Genomic DNA, 17358 nt, shown 5'->3' on the forward strand with positions numbered 1-17358 from the left:
TGTCCAACACATTATATCAAACTGCTTCACTGTTTATTCATCTGCATTTATTTATACATTTTATTTCTCCTGCACTATAAAAGGCTAGATCCAAATCGGTCAGCACACTGTTTTACAAAGAGGACAGAGAAGTCTCTAAACCTCTGAGAGAAGCACGATATCTTCAAGACCTCCTGACTATCATTTAAAGAGCAGTAAATTCAATATGACAAGTGGCCCTCACCTACTTAGAACAAGCTCTCTGGTAATTTCAGTGTGACAGAGTGTGAATAGTTTCACTGTGACTGGTTGTACGCTTAACAGAAGGTACTGTCATCTTTATTGTATCTGAGATTAGATCATCACAAATAAAAGATGGCTTTTTGCTTGTACCAACAGTTTGCCATATGTTCAGTTTGCTACTTTTCAGCTATAAAAACACATATCTGACAATCATGTGTCTAAAACAATCAAATGGAAAATGTTTACACATACTCCAGGAAAACCCTGTATTTGTTCTGGCTTAGGTTTCTACAAAAACATTCAAGCATTAGGAAAACAGATGCAAACAGATGCAAACCTTCAGACATTTTCCCTCACAGACATTATGCATGGCTTACTATACTGGAGCGTGTGCAAGTATACCAACAAAAATAAACCCAACATCAGGTCAAAATCTGTTTATTTCTCATGAGGCTAAGAATCAAAACACAATTGTGTACGCCAACACACAGCTAATTGTAATTTAGCAATTACTGCCTTGTATGGTTGATGTTTCTAAGAAAGCATAAGTGAGGGATTCAATTAAAGATAATTATGTAAACAGTGTCACATCCACCCAAAGCAATTAAATGCCCCTTTCTGCTGATCATTTGTAGAGTTTCACACAGATATATCTCAACCAAGAACACGTGTGTGTCTAGTTCACAGACAACACCTAGTTTCTGTGTAGTGTTTTGAAAACATCCTCAAAAGTGCTGTTTTATTTCATTAAAAATGAGTTTTATTTATTTTTCTTCCAAGTGGGCCAAAATTTGCAGAGTTAAAAAATCGTTCTGCTTTTAAAACAATCACAAAAAAAAGCACTCACACACAATGGCACCGTTAAATCTAACGCCCAAGCAGACAAAACATTCATTGTAAATAATAAAATGAAATGTGTAAATGACTTGTGGCAGAAAAGACGGCATTATGGCCAAGTTATGTACATAATTACAACATATAAAACTAAACTGTTTGCAGACAGGCAATAGAACAATCAAAATCATTCCCCTGTGAAGAAATGGCTTCAGTTGGGGACATTTTACCAGAAAAATCAACCATCACATAACTGCATTTCCACTATAACCAATAAGCTGTAAAATTTAAAGGGATTTCATATTTGTGATGAAAAAAGTGTCTTCTCATCTTTAGATATATGACAGCTATTTGCACACAATGCAAATAACAGTCATTCTTTCCAAGGTTGTATTTCTGCATAATGTTTAAACTAACAAAATGTATCAAATAAGTTATAAAAACCTGTCTCTCCAAGCTGCAAAACGAACTGGAGGGGGGAAAAAAAGAGCCAAACTCTACTTTGTAATACAAACGTCATCATCATATTGTCCTTTGCTGACAATGTAAACACACTTTAATTCAGCAGTTTTCACTTAAGGCCAACAGGGCAACACCCACAAGTCACCCGACTCTTGACCACAGTTACATCAGTGGAGTTTCTCCAGCTTTGCCTGCAGGGACTTGAAGTTGCCGATGGTTTGTTGAAGGACAGAGTTTGGGCTCAGGGACTGCAGCTCCACGAGGTAACCGCAGATGTTGTCAAGACACACGTTAGTGAAGCGACGTCTGCAAAAAAACAAAACAAAAACAACTTTACAATGTTTGTAAATGGGATGCTTCATATAGTCTTAGTGAGCTCTGACCTGAATAAATCACAGAGAAATGATCAAAGTGCAAACTAAACATCACACGTGGCCAAACGAGGTGAGGTTTTACATGTTTGTCCACGGTATCTGACTGCCTGCTGGGAGCTGGCATGATGGGCATGATCTGTTGCTTAGAAACAGCAAAAATGCATCACACTGAAGAGGGGGGAAAAAAAACGAAAAAACAAAAAAACAAAAAACAACACACTAGTGTGATCAAGATAAGACCTGTATTTAAAGCGTGATCATTTTGCTCCTTTTATGGAACATTTAATACATTTTCTATTTTTGGTGTAAAATTAGAAAATGTAGTCGCTTACTAAAAAAAAATGTTCAGCATCATTACTCTCTGTTTACGCTTTTAAGCACTTTCTTCCTGTGCTGACAGCATTTAAAATTTAGCTTAAGATTATATCTAAAGCCTTGAAAATAAACCAAGATCATACTTTCCGGTGTAAATGTCTCGCCAGACTCGTCCCTGGAGAATTTATATTTTAACGTACCAACTACACATGTGCATAGCCAGCAGACTACCAGAAGGAAGACTACAGGAATGCCTGCTCGTGCATCGGATCTGCAGCTGTCCTTGTCCAAAATGGAGAATAATCTGGGCCTGAGAGGTTCTCAGTTCTGATCTTCACCCCCAATGAGTAAACAAAAGCATGCCTCTTATGACTTCTTTGCATGTAATCTCGGTTAAAGTTTCACAGGTTCATCTGTAGTACAAGAGAGATTAAGTGATTGTGTTTTAACGGCCTCTGCAAACTTAAACTCCCTATTCCAGTACTATTTAATATCAGTGGTTTTTATTGTATATGGTTCATTTTCATGGACTTTTTTGCTCTGTTCTTTTAAATGGCTTTAAACAGTGTTCTTTTTTTCCTTTCAACATCTGTCCAGGGGACAAAAGTTCAGAGATTTAACCAACACTGGCACATGTACAGTAATGTTGATGAATGTGTATCGTCTCTAAAAGAAATAAAATAATCAGCTTACACACTGACTGATGGCAACAGTTGTGACAGTAATGCTCACTGGGGACCTTAGGTTAATGCTGTGAACACTACAGCAGCCACTACAGGCCAGGAGCTGAACAGACCGTAATTACCTGTCATAAGTTGGTACCCTGCTGGGGTCTTCTACATATCCTGAGAGAAGTACATGGATACACTCCACTAAATGAAGCGGTTTCCTCAGACGTTGCCAGCAAGGATCCTATGAAAAATTTAGAAACAAACAAACAAAGGGTTGGTTTTTGGATTCATTGAGATAGATGGATCATTACTGAACAGACTAAAAGAAAGTTCAGCTTAAAAAGTCACAGGGTGATGCATGTACCCGAGTTTTGAAGAGCTGGTCATAGACTTCCAACAGACGTGGCAACTGCACTCCAATCTCCTGCATAGTGGATGTAACGAATCCCACATCCCAGTTGAGCCGGCAAACCTCCTGCTCCAGGAACTTTACTAGAAACTCTGCAATCACAGGACACATCAGCTCCTTAGCATCGCATACTCAGCAATATGTTCACTCCCGGGTACGTAATTGATTATGTGCATGCATGCAAGTACCGATGATTTATATAAAATTAATAAATGCCTCCATAGGCATGACAAGCTTGAACATGCTGGTTATAAAAAGGAGGATAATTAAGCAATTGCCTTAATCACCAACATGACCCTACAGACCTGCACACCAGAGACATGCTGACATAAATGATGCTAAAGGGAACTCCAATTATATTACTGTTGACAAAATTTTAAAGTGCAAGCTGGCAAATTTTAATCAGACTAAAACTCAATGTAATTACAGCTTACCCAAAGGGAAATATCTCGGTGTTCCAGCATAAATCTTTCCAAGCGATACCAGCTTCAGATTGAGAGACCTCATTCTATCTACTGGACTCATGGCCACAGTATCTTCCAGTTCTGAAAGAGAGAAGAGGCATAAGTGAGATATAAAGCATGCAAAAAAATACATAAGTAAAAATATAAAGCAGAAAGGGTGTGTGTGGGTGTGTGTGTGTGTGTGTGTGTGTGTGTGTGTGTGTGTGTGTGGGGGGGGGGGGGGGTCCCAGGTTGCATTTTTGCAGGATGTTGACATTTCGCTCACCTTTCTCCAAAATCTCCTGCCACAGCGAGTGCACCAGGATCGGGTCAGAGTGTCCAGCGCAGTGAATGATGGCCAGTTTGCATTCAGACAATTTGAAATGATCGGCAAACTCTCCATAGAGCTATGCAACAAAAACAGTTCCACAAACAAATTTCTATTCACTGTAAACTCTTTATCCATCACCTTTAAATTAGGGCTAGCGTGTTAAAATACTCCTTAAAAACACTCTTCTCTGTTCCACAGTTGCACGTTACCTTTGTGATGTCCATTAGCTCCGAGTCCAACTGAGAGATGACATTTTTCACAGAGGGATGATGGGAGTACTGTCTGATCAAGGTTTCCTGTATCTGTACTTGGATACGCACAAGCTATGGCAGACAGGAAGTAGACAGAGCGTGAGCAGAATGTGCTGAATTTCAGGCTAGGATTTCTTTCACTGTAAGCGTTACAACGTCAGGGTTACCTCCATCTTCTCCTCCAGCTCATGGAGGAACTCTCCGTCAGATGCCTGAGCTGAGATAGAGGATGAACTCTTCGCAGACAGGATGGCTCGAGCGATGTACTCCAAACGCTGCTTCAGTGAGATCTCCGTGCTACATGATCAGAGTGCAAACATCAAGGTACTTTTTCTAAATTGTTTTTTAATAAGTTGAATATAACGTATACACTTGCTGAAGGAGTCAGTGTTGGAGGTGGCCAATTTTCCATGTAGATGTGTTGCATGTTGTAGCGTTGGCATTGTGCTGCTGCGTCCGAACCTGTGCATGTCGGCGAGGCGGGCCAGTACGTGGGCAGCTTTGCCAAAGTTACGATTCTTCTCGTAGTAACGCCACAGGAGGTCCATATTATGAACTTTACTCTGGTCCTGCTTGATCATATGCATCAGATGTTCTTCCAAGTATGGAGAATTCACCTGGACCCCAGAGCACAGGGACAAACACAGGTATCATATACTGGTGTGCAATCACCATGACAATGCCAAAAGGCATCTTCAATTTGTTCATACACAAATGTGTGGAGGTGTAAAAAATGAAACTGCAAGAATCAGAGTAAAACAACACTGAAAATGCAGTAAAATGTTAGATTTAAACATTTTTCTATTCATTTTTTTAAATTATTTTAGGGGAGTTTTTATGTACATTAGTAGTCTTACGTCAAGTGAAAGACATTTTAGGAATCAAACATTTTTTATTTTTAAAAAAATGCAGTTTCAACTTGCCTTGATAAGTATTTAAATCGGTTTTAATTCTCCTAGTTTTTTACATACCAGTTGATTTTTATACATCTTCATTTATATATTTTTTTCATAAAACAATTTCTTTGAATGAAATTGAGGTGCAAAACCTTTGGATGAATCAATAAAAAGGAGATGTGAAAAATTCATGAATAAATAAAAAGGTCATTTGGGAAAGCAAATAAATAAGGAGCTTTTTTTAAAAATCTAAATAATAATCTACAAACAAATTAAAACATAACTAGAAATTAGTTCATTACTTGATTAATTTGAATTTAAAGAAACTATTTTTTCCTTTCATTTGTTCCCTTATAAATTTCAGATTTTCGCAGCATCTGTCTTCCATGTATATTAGCTGTTATGTTTGGGGCAATAAAAATCTGGTTGAAAATAGAATCTAAACCATGGGTGGGCAACTCCAGGCCTCGAGGGCCGGTGTCCCAGCAGGTTTTAGATGTGTCCTTGAACCAACACAGCTGATTTAAATGGCTGAATTAGCTCCTGAAGTTCTCCAGAGGCCTGGTAATAAACTAATCATGTGATTCAGGTGTGTTGACCCAAGGTGAGATCTAAAACCTGCAGGACACCAGCCCTCGAGGCCTGGAATTGCCCACCCCTGATCTAAACTGATGTAAGAACCGATGTCTGCCAACTAAAAAGAGAAAGAAAAATGAAAAGGTAAAACAAGCTTTACTGAAACAAAACATTTACGAGCAAGCAGACAGTACCTCGAGCAGCTTGTCAGTCAGGTCGGCCTGAATCAGCCAGTTGTAGAGCGCGATGTGAAACAGCTCGTCCTGAGACCTCTGGGCCAAACCCAGCATCTGCTCAAACTACACAGGAACAGATTTTTATTAGAAATGAGGATGATACACAGTGCAGCGGAAGGAAATGAGAGAAACTCCTACTCACATGAGCTGTCGCTTCCTCATTGCTGAGCATGTTGGGGTCAGAGGTCATGACAGGAGGTCCGGGCTGTTTAGGGACACTGGGGGACTGTGGGGCAGCTTTGCTCTGGTTCACCAGCTCCTGCATGGTGTCTGTGATGCACTTATAACATGAAAGTCTGGAGGTTTAAAAAGCAAAGATAAAGAACGGTGATGACTACATCTCTGATGGGGGTGATTTGTTTAAGGCTTCTTCTACCTTTCCTGGAAGGCCTGCTGTCCCACTCTGTCCTGCTCAGGTTCTCCATTCTTGTAGAAATGAGGCCCTAGCCTCTGTGGATCCTTCTTCTCTGCCGCAGTGAGACACAACTCCAGGATTCCCTCGTAGAAACGCACTGAGAAGATAAGCAGCGTTAGAAAATAAATCTCACGAACAGTATATATATATATATAAACAGAGATAGTGGAGATATCTTGCATCTCCTTACCCTGTCTGTACTGGGAGCAAACAAGTGGGAGGTCTGTGTGCTGGCTGATCTGTTGGTAGAGCCGTAAAGACTCTCTCAGTGTTCTCTCTTTATCTGCTTTATTCTGGATCTGCTTGGAGCTCTGCAGCAACTCATTAGCCTGAGTGGGGGACAAGAGCAAATTCAGTGCTGAGACACATGGATCGATGTGGATAAATCAATAACCTCTTAGTACAAGACCTCATTGCCTTAAAAAAATACCATGATTATAAGAAATGTGAAAACAAGACGCACACATCAATAAAGTAAGAATGTGATACCCCTGAAGCAGCAATAATTGTAACTATACTTAACACAGAGGTGAAAAAAAGGTGTGTGTACGAACCTTGGAGCAAACGCTGTCATCGCTGCTGTACAGCAGCGGACAGATGTCGCGCAGGTGATTGCTGATAGCATCCACGGAGGCGTTATCTTTGATGTAGACATTAATGAGTCCTGTGATGAGCGCTCCAGATAACTCCTTGCCCCTTATCACAACATCTTTAAAACTTGCTCCCTTCATCTGCTCTTGAAACTCCTGCAAATAACAAAAAATGGCAGAATGACAAAGGAGCACTCCAAAAACAACGGGGAGCTTCAATTGAATACCAGGTTTTACTGCAGGGGTATGAGCATCTGTTTGCAGTGCACATATGCACCTTTGGCAGCTCAGACATAATGAGGCTGAACTGATGATCACAGAGAAGCTTCCAGAGGGCCAGAGTCTGATATGAGCGATGCACTAACTGCTGGATGGCCTGCAGGGACACTTTCTCATAGACTTGAGCCTTGGCTGGAAACGGAAATGACAAAGGAAAAAAAAACTTACACTGTGTTTCCTTTCCCACATTTATATATAGTGTAATAAAAAAAAATATTCAGGGGAAAAAATGAAGCCTGTATTCATGACTCACTGTGATATTTCCTCTGGAGTTCCTGCTGAACCTGCTGAGAGCTGGCTCCATCAGGACGCATGAATCCCAGCAGCCTTTGCTGCAGGTTGGCAGGGGAGCTGAAGATAAGAGGAAACAACACAGATGTTATACAAGAGAGATAGGAAACAAGAGTCTGTTGAAGTATATTTTTATCTTTTTAGCATCTACAGATCCTGTTTTGTGCATTAACATCAAAAAGGAAAGTGTTTTGGTTTTTTGAGGGTTTTGAACAGAAGCTAGTTTGAGGGGACGTCTCATCTAAACAGAACTTCATTTGATACCTTTTTCAGTCCTTAATCACCTGAGCTGAACTGTTCTCCGCAGACTAAAACATTCAGCAAAGTTAAACCATCTGTTCATATCCCAGCTGGTGTTACATCATGTATTCTGCTCACTGAACTGAAGGAAATCTTTAATTCTTTTTACATTTATATTATTCTACTCCTTTAATTTGAAGGCAATGTTGCAAAAGATCTAACAACTTTCTGAGGTATCAATACAGCTATTAACTCAAAATAAGAATAAACAAATCTGTAAGGAGCTTTACCTTGCAGCACCGAGAGAGGAGGGACTGAACTGAGAGTTTTTATCCAGAAACTCCTGCAAGCCGCAGAGCTCGTGAAGGACTGACTCCACATCAAATGAATTAACACTGCTTTCCAACTGTGGGGGGCAAAGGATGAAAGCTAGTGTTAATTATTAACAACATGTAAGAGATAGGAATAGTTTTATTTACTTAGCGCCATTCAAAATAAAAATCACAAGGAGCTTCACATCAAATAAAAACCACAAAAGAAGGACAATAAGGACAAATAAAATGCTAAATGAATCCACTGAGCTCACAGATTGAATTCTAAACTTGATTGGGAGCAATGAGATCAGTAGAGGTATGACATGGGAACGTTTGGGAGGATCTTCTGTAGATCATCCAAACTGCAGACGATCTACCTGCCTCAGTAAAAGCTTGTTAAAGAGTGAATTACAGGACAGATTTAGAAATAAAACTAATATTTCTCAGCTGACGAAAGCAAGAACAAACCAGGTCCTTAACATGCAAATCGAGTGGCAAGCACCCATCAAGTGTCAAAGACTAGATCTCTAATAAATGGAAAGCTAATCCAGATTTCGAATGAACCAGGGGGACAGGCTGGCAGGGGCACAAATTTTATTTCCATTCAACTGGAGAAAATTATCTTGACATCCAGGATTTTTTTTTACAATCCAAACAATTCTGCTGTGAGTAAATGTAACTGTAATGTTACTTACAATACTGACAGTCTGATTCCCTTTGCTGATAGTTTTCTCGACAGCAAGGCTGCCATCCCAAATATTTCTGTTCAGAGTCAGCAGGAAAACAGGAGAGGAAGACATGTGACTCAGCAGTTTAAGGACAACATCAACACACATCAGCAACCAAAGCTTTGAATCAGAGGCCGAGTATTTAAGCTGTGACCCAGAAAAATGTGACAAATGATGACAGGCTTTACTAACCCGAGAATGCGTGCAAAGTAGATGCAAATGCCGTTGTGCTTCCCGGAGAAAATCACCTCAGGGCCAGCTGACATAGGTGTGATGGGGGCAGAGCCAGACTGCATTGGTGCAAAGGGTGTGGCCAGTGCTGGGGGTATAACACCTGAAGGGGGCATTAATAATGCACGATGGTAAATATTATAGTTAGCCATTAAAATGATTGTTTCCTTCACGTACAGATCTTGTTTTGCATGATTTGGTCACATCCCACCAGCCAGGTGGACACAGCAAAATGTTTGTTCATTTACCCGGTGCTGGAGAGCTCATCACAGGCCCAACAGTACTGGGTGACGCCAAGGCTGCAGGAAATCTCATCTGTGCTTCTCCTCCATATCTGATCAAAATAGTAAAAAACAGCACTGCCTTTAGTTTGTGCACACTGTGAACGACTGGAAATATTTACATATATCAAACCATTAACTGACCTGAAGAAGGCTCTGGTAGCCCATTGTGAAACCTCTCTGTCGCAAGCAGCACTGGAGCAAGCAAGGATTAAGGCTGTGGAACAAGCCTGCTCCTCCTGTACAGAAAACAGTAATGATTCAAAAATATGTTGCATGTCATGAAGGTGTCTGTGTGTCACAAAGGCTGCTAGCTAGTCACATGCACAGGCTTACTGCTACATGGTATGATAAGGGGATTATAAAACATTACACAGTGATTGTCATTGTGATTTTACCCGGTGGAGCTTGAAGAAGCGTTCAATTTCTTCACTTTCCCCTCCAGCACAGCTAACCAGGAGGTGACGGAGCTGATCTACTGGTCTCAGCTTTTGAAAAATATGACTCCCCTGAAGGAGATTTGACACTTTTAGTTGTACAGTTATGATAATGTCTTGTCACACTGTAACAAGATTAAGTTTACGTATGCAACATGAAGCATCATGACAACAATTTTAACCTTTGCAGAGAGGAGGACAAACTTCTGTGGAGGGATGTTGTGCTGCTGGACCACCACAGGAGAACTGGTGATGGGGATATGGTCCTTGTTCAGCGGAGTAAAAAAATTGGCCGGTCGCTCCTCATTAATGGCACAAAGAGCCCAAGAGTGTCCATCTACATTAGACATCATCTGCAATGCAACATGTGCAGCGAACATGACAGATAAACTGATCAGTATCTAACAAAGTGCCAAAGAAAGGGAAAACATACATTTAATTTATTCATTGCATGACTTTTTTTGTGCTAACCTGCGTCTCCATTAAGGGCTTCTTGAATGGAAAGGAGTCGTGATTGATACACCACAGAATGTCACTGTCCTCTGTCTCAGAAGCGGCCATAAGAAGAACACCTGAAAGATTTCAAATGTATTAAAGACAGATGTGGTTCCTTGCCAACGAAGTCCCGGTACGTTACTGAACGAACAAATAAATGATTCAGGATCTGAGTGCCATTTGCTTATTACCTTTGCTGTGTAGTGCCTTATGTACTTTGGAGGGTTTCTGGAGGGTAGAGGAGGCAGAAAAACCTGGAGGAAGGCGAACGTGTACCATAGCTAGTAGGCTAGGTCGCACTGCAACGTTCTTCTGGTGCGGAGGTGCAAAAGGTGTAGTGCTGAAGTAGAGACGCACACCTGCAGAAACACAGTATCAGTACAGACCGATACATAATGCACGTATTCTAGTATTTCATCTCATACTGATTAATATTTCATAACATACCTGCGTGGCTGACGGCAAGAAGATGGCAATCTGAGGACTCTGATCTGTCAATCACAGAGATCTGTACGATGGGTTTGAAGACCGAACGATCTATTGTCCTGAAAATGGAAAAACTGAATTTTTCAAATAGGCAGAGAAAAAAAAGAAATACTTTCCTCTGAGCGGATAACGACACAAAAAGAAGCTTGATTGATGTTTATTAAACTAAAACATGCCTCGCAATGTTTCCAGCAGCCGCAACAATTGAACTCTGTGACATTGTTGCCACGCGACTCATTCCTTGCCCGTCAGCACCCAGGTCATACACCTGAAAAATATGAAAGTATTTCATTATTTAAAACGACAGGTGATTACTGCACATTTATTGCTTTCCGGGCCGATCAGAAAGATATGTACGCACAAAATGTGCCTCATACCTGAAGGACACCTTTTTCTGAGCGTGTGAAAAGTGTGTTACGAGAGTTATCTATTGCAATCTGCACAATGGGATCTGTGGAGAGAAGCAACAAAATGTTCCAGTCAGCTTTAATCAGGCAGATATATTTCACTCCACCTGGAAACGTGAACCTGCTCCTTACCATCTTCAGAGAAGGAGAACTGAAGCACAGAAGGGATTAGGAAGGACAGAGAGCTCTTAGAGTGGTTGATTTTTCTGCAGCGTTGGCTCAGCCAGCCTGCCTCAGCCTGGTAAGCGATCTCATAGAGACAGCCGTCCTTCCCCGCCATAAAGATGCGTCCCAGATCTGTGGAGGTGATGGACAGGATGTAGGTGTTGTCTGTGGGGATTGAGAACAGAGGGTCTGGTAGCAGCTGCATCCCACCAGACATGCTGTCATTCAACCCTGAAACAAGAGAGAGACACAAATATGACCCAGATAAACCAGCATAAGCACATCATGATATCATAGGCACTACTCCTATTACCCCACTCTGACATCCATACAAATATCCTCACACTGATTCTTAAAAGTGTGCTTGTCTGGCATTTGTTGGTATATAGCTGACAATGTAAATGGTAACAAACTGAATACATGCCTTTAAAACAGCTGGATATAATTTAATGTACTGCTGCTTAATACCAGGATTGCTGGAGGATTTGAGATGGAATGTTTAACTGTTAATGTTAAAAGGAAAACCTTTTCTTTTCTTTTACCTACAAAATATTACAAAAATTCTGATGAGGAATTACTTACCAGCTTGACTTTTGGGGAAACTGAGCCCAAGGATGACCACGTCCACAGAAGTGGCCAATACTAAGAGGTAGTGAATGTGTGGCTGTAAAATCCCTGAGAAAAGAAAAACAGAACCCATAAGAATTACTCAAACAAAAGATGACAAATGCTTTGCGAGTGCCTAGGCGTACCTTGTTTTGGTTTTACTAGGCCGACTGCCAAAATAGTTTCAATCAGGCCATCAAAATAGGCCACGTCTCCTCTGCAAGGAATAAAAAAGAGAAAAAAAAATGCCTCAACTCCTGGTTTTATCATCAATAAAAACTCTCAATAAAAATATTATTACTAATAATATGAGCAGAGTTTGTGCACTTGACTTGGTTTGTAAAAGTCAGTCAGTCCTGTTTTATCCAAGAGGTACGCACCCATCTTCGTAATTCCACATAAAGATGTCATTGTCGATTGTAAGCCACGCTCGAGAAATTTCAGGGAAAACTCCCATCATGCAGTTGAACTGCATGTCTACAAGTTGGTTAAGCTGAAACTCGTATTACTTGTGGAACAAATACAAGTGCAATGAACATATTTTCTACTCGATATGTCAGATGAAAATCATTGCATTTGTTTTTCCTGAATGAACGAAAGGATACGGCTGAATTGCTCCACGAGCTCAGGTGGCAGAGGGACTCGGCGGACTGCACTGAGCTCTGGCAGGTTAGGCACACTGAGTAAACCAGGCCCCTGGAGTGGGTAGTCCATATCTGACACCCCGGAGAGCGACGGCATATCTGTGAAGAACAACAGGAAGTCTGTTTATAGTATTAAGTTTTTCTCCATCACTGTAAAATAAGGTAAGCAATATAGTTGTTGAAATATATAAAGATGTTACACTGAAAGGTGTTAAGACAATGGTTCATTCTATATCAACTGACCAAATGCATCAAGCTTGGTTCTGGCTCTGGTTTTCCTGAAGAAAATTCCAGGACTACACTTCCAAATAAGGAAGCTGACAGGCTTTAGCTTTTAGCCTAGTGCATGACACTCACATTGTGAAATTTAAGCTCTCTTAAATACCATCTGTAAAAATATATATTTTTTAAAAGTCATGCTGAGAAAGTGAGGCTGAAGTTATAAACAAAGACACCAAATCTTTGCAAAAAAAAAAGAAGAAGTAACAATTAAGTTGTTATGGTGATGTTTTGGCGGGTTTTCTGGGGGGGCGGGTCTGAAATATCAACGAACCATTCATCTGATATGAGTAATTTGGTAGTACAGAAAACACCTCATATACGGAAATCTGTGTTCCAAAAACTATTAAAATTTTCATCAAAATTCACGCTGTCAGAAATATATGTTGAACTTCAGCTACACTTTTGAAATTCCATATTCCGTCAGTCACATCAGCAGATATTTGGCCTAAAAAATTTGAACGACTACTTAGCTACTAGGAGAACTACCTACAATATATGAAAATGGCTCCACAGAAAATGGTGTTTAGAAAAGTCTTAAAAATGCCCCCTAAACACAAAAACAAATTGATAATAAGTAGCACAGTTAGCACTGTTGTCTCACAGCAAGAAGGCACCGGGTTCAAATCCAGTGTGGCGTTTGCATGTTCTCCCAGTGTCCCCTGGTACTCCAGCTTCCTCCCACAGTCCAAAGACATGCATGGGGTTAGGTTAATTGGTGATTGCCTAAACTTCTAAAGGTGTAAATGTGAGAGTTAATGGTTGCCTGTCACTATCTGCTAGCCCTTCGACAGACTGGAAACATGTCCAAGGTGTACCCTGGCTTTCGAATTTTTGTCAGGAAAATCAGAGATGGTTAGGCTGGGAATTTTATCCAAAACTTGGTCAGGCTGGGAATCTTATCCAAAACTTGGTCAAGTGATATGAAATAATTCCAATGTGAACTTTGCATTTCCTTTATCTATCTTTTTAACTACTGAGCAACAGAATAATTTAGCCCCTTAAAAAAAAAAAAATACCACGATGCAAGCGTAACATAGAGATGCTTCATTTGCTTATAAATCTGTGGAGAAGATTTAGCTTTCCTCCTTTTACAGTTAAATAAAAAAAAGAAAAAAAGAATCACATATGGAAAATACATTCTTACAATGAGATGATCTATGGGAGTTTAACCAAATATTTTGATAAAGCTTTTTGCCTTAAATTATTATATATAAGTGCTAAACCTTCACATTTTCATGCTTTTCAACACATCACCCTGAACTTTTTAAACTGTCTCTCTTCACCTAAACACATCCATATTTCCCAGTCACTCCTGAAATCTGTATTTTACACACACATGAGCAACAACTGCTGCTCAGATCCTCTGTAGGAAAGTTTTGTCCAAAACCTCCTGCAACATTTGCTTTCACCGACATTATCCATCCCAGTTTTTCCTCTACTCCTAGTGTTGCATGAGCTGTAAACAAACAGCTATCATTAGGTCTTTCCTTCGCCTTAGCTTACTGTGTGAGGGGACTCCGAGCAGTTCTGACAGGTCGGGAAAGCATCGGTCATCCTGCAGGTGTCTGTCGATGAGCCGGGAGGAGTTCTCCAGGGCTTCAGCGAGCGCAGCGGCGGGGCTGCTGGGTCCAGCGGGGGACGGCATGGCTGGGCAACCACCGCTCACCTATCCTATCTGCACAAAAAGCAGTTCACAATTAATCGACTGCACAATTTGGCCAGATGCCCTCCGTAAATACCCGAGAGAAATAATCAAGCGATACACCAAAAACATAACTTTAACTTTTTTTTTTCAGTTGCTGCTAGCTAATGTTAGCTAGTTGACAGAACACCGGTTAGCTTTCTGCTGCCACTAAGAACCTATTATTTAGCATACAGCTAACTGCCAGCTAAGAGTGAAATAAAGCATTTAAAAGTGCGGTCATTGCTTTACCCAAATGAAACGATTCCGCGTGTTTCTGGTGTGTTAGGTCAACGAGTTGAGTTGATCAGTTGAGCAGCAAAATTCAAAGAATTACCCCCAATACACATATACAGCTAGCAGCCCGCCAACCTCATGCACAGGAGTAGAGAAAGGGTTATTTCCGGTGTAACGTCTTCTTCGTCTCCTTCAGAGTGTGTTGTACTGCCATCCACCAAAGATACACAAGAAGAGCTGTAAAATATTCCGCAAAATAACCACTTAAACCATTGAAAGACGTGCTGTATTCTGTTTCATCTGCAGTGCTGTTTCAAATAACGATGTTTTCAAATCTACGTATTCAATTGTTCTTGTAAATTTGATTTTTTTTAAACGTGAGACGTTCATTCTATAAAGGTCAGCAGTTTTAGTTTCTCAAGCAGAAACGCAACTTTTATGTTTTATTATGCATTCAAAAAAGGTTTGCAATCAAAAATTAAACCTTAAAGTGTAACATAATGTTTTATTGCAAAAAATAGTGATTAATTATGAATATGTGTAATGTGTGCTGAATCTCATGATACAACGATAAACTAATGACAGATACTAAGTATGGTTTTATTTCAAACAGATCAACATCACTGGCATTATTAAACTAAACACGTCACAAACTCCCTAGACAAAACAAACAAACAAAAAAAAACCCCAGTGTGTTTGGGCTATCAAGAAAGGCGTTTTATACAATAGATCATGATATTTTAATAACAAATAATTGATTCAGTGGCATTACGGTGTAGTTTTAAATTTGGTTGGGAGTTAGTTAAGAAACAAACAATAGTTTGTGAAGTTAAATGATTGTTACTCCGTATGTATGGACATTGCTTGTGGCCTCCTCCAGGGGTCAGTGTTGGGCCCCAATTGTTGTTCAAAAGTTACACAGTACATCAGTGTGAGGTGTCCACCGTGTTAAAAATGCTAGTTTTTGTTGATGACACTAATATGTTCTTCTCTTGTATTGATTTGTAATATGTACTGGATGAGATGATGATAAATATTTGATCTGAAGATCTGGCTTGATAAAAACAAATTATCATTCAATTTGATCAAAACTAAAATAATGTGATTTGGAAATAGTAGATTCAATACGAATGTAAAGATTCAGAAAGATTGGGCTGATTGAAAGAGTCAAAAACAGATTGCTTGGGATAACAATGTTATTGTACAGTACGATCTACTGTACAATATAAAGCGCCTTGAGGCGACTGCTGTTGTGATTTGGCGCTATATAAATAAAATTGAATTGAATTGACACATGGCATGTATCTCATGCATGGATTTTGTGGGAATTTCCCACACAACCATCTCTAGGGTTTACAGAGAATGGTCCGAAAAAGAGAAAATATCCAGCAAGCGGCAGTTCTCGGGGCGAAAATGCCTTGTTGATCCCAGAAGTCAGATGACAGGCTAGACTGCTTTGAGTCGAAAACAAGGCAACAGTCACTGTAATAGCAACTCCTTACAACCAAGCTGTGCAGAAGAAGATCTCTGAATTCACTGAAATCTGAAGCAGATGAACAGTGGCAGAAGATCACACCAGGTGCCACTCCTGCCAGCTAAACACAGAAAACTGATACTACACTTCACCACAACTCGACAAAAGAAGACTGGAAACATGTTACCTGGTCTGATTAGTTTCAATTTTTTATGGTAAGAATTTAGGGTAAACAACATAAATAAACACCCATCCTGCACTGTATCAACAGTTCAGCCTGCTGGTGCTGTAATGGTGTGAGGGATATTTTCTTGGTACACTTTACGTCCCTTAGTATCAACTGAGCATAATTTAAGCACCACAGCCTACCTGATTATTGTTGCTGACCATTTATCTCTTTATTATCACAGTGTACCCATCTTTTGATGGCTGCTTTCACCAGAATAACACAACAGGTCACAAAGCTCAAATAATCTCAAACTGGTTTCTTGAACATGACAGTGAGTTTACTGTACTAAAACGGCCTTCACAGTCACCAGATCTCAATCCAATAGGGCACCTTTGGGATGCAGTGCCAAGAAATCTTCAGCAACTGTGTGACACTGTCAATACGGATCAAAATATCTGAGGAATGTTTCCAGCTCCTTGTTGAATCCGTGCCCCCCCAAATTAAAGCACTTCTGAAGGCAAAAAGGGGGTAAACTCAGTGGTAGAAAGGTGTACGTAAAAAAACTGCATATACCCATTAGTATGATTATATTTACACTAATACTTATAAAACACACAAGCTCGTTAGACAGGAACAAAGTGCCCACAGCAGATTAAAAATTCGTACCTTTTATGACAAATTTTGCTCAATAAATTGAACGTGGTAACATTTATGAATCATTGACAGATGAGTTTAATCTTTCTGTCACATGGGCTTATGTGCCTTTTTGAAATTAACTTCATAGAATCACTTCTATTTATCTGTGTCAAACACATGGTGGGAAAATAAAAACCAAGCACATTACACAGTCTGATGCCTGCAGGAGAAAAAAACGCAAACAAGTAAC

At 40.0% G+C, this 17358-nt stretch overlaps 1 protein-coding gene across 1 annotated transcript; it reads right to left on the reverse strand.

Annotated features, from left to right (window-relative positions):
- Positions 1-644: 644 nt before the first annotated feature.
- On the reverse strand, positions 645-15021 carry nup155 (nucleoporin 155). The gene is made up of 34 exons (XM_084935231.1): positions 14845-15021; positions 14415-14586; positions 12591-12728; positions 12366-12462; positions 12132-12202; positions 11962-12054; positions 11347-11610; positions 11185-11258; positions 10984-11075; positions 10769-10866; positions 10513-10680; positions 10298-10398; positions 10009-10179; positions 9788-9898; positions 9534-9628; positions 9357-9442; positions 9070-9211; positions 8845-8911; positions 8126-8241; positions 7558-7655; positions 7303-7436; positions 6990-7181; positions 6626-6764; positions 6397-6532; positions 6163-6316; positions 5979-6083; positions 4775-4929; positions 4480-4609; positions 4271-4384; positions 4017-4137; positions 3722-3832; positions 3243-3379; positions 3013-3119; positions 645-1824 (listed from the first exon to the last, which is right to left on the reverse strand). Exons 2-34 carry the CDS (start codon positions 14554-14556, stop codon positions 1686-1688), a joined length of 4098 nt encoding a protein of 1365 aa, XP_084791357.1. The 5' UTR covers positions 14557-14586; positions 14845-15021; the 3' UTR covers positions 645-1685.
- Positions 15022-17358: the final 2337 nt, after the last annotated feature.

Source organism: Perissodus microlepis, chromosome 7, assembly GCF_051167445.1.
Source record: "Perissodus microlepis isolate ML-2025 ecotype Zambia chromosome 7, ASM5116744v1, whole genome shotgun sequence".
Taxonomy (NCBI): domain Eukaryota; kingdom Metazoa; phylum Chordata; class Actinopteri; order Cichliformes; family Cichlidae; genus Perissodus; species Perissodus microlepis.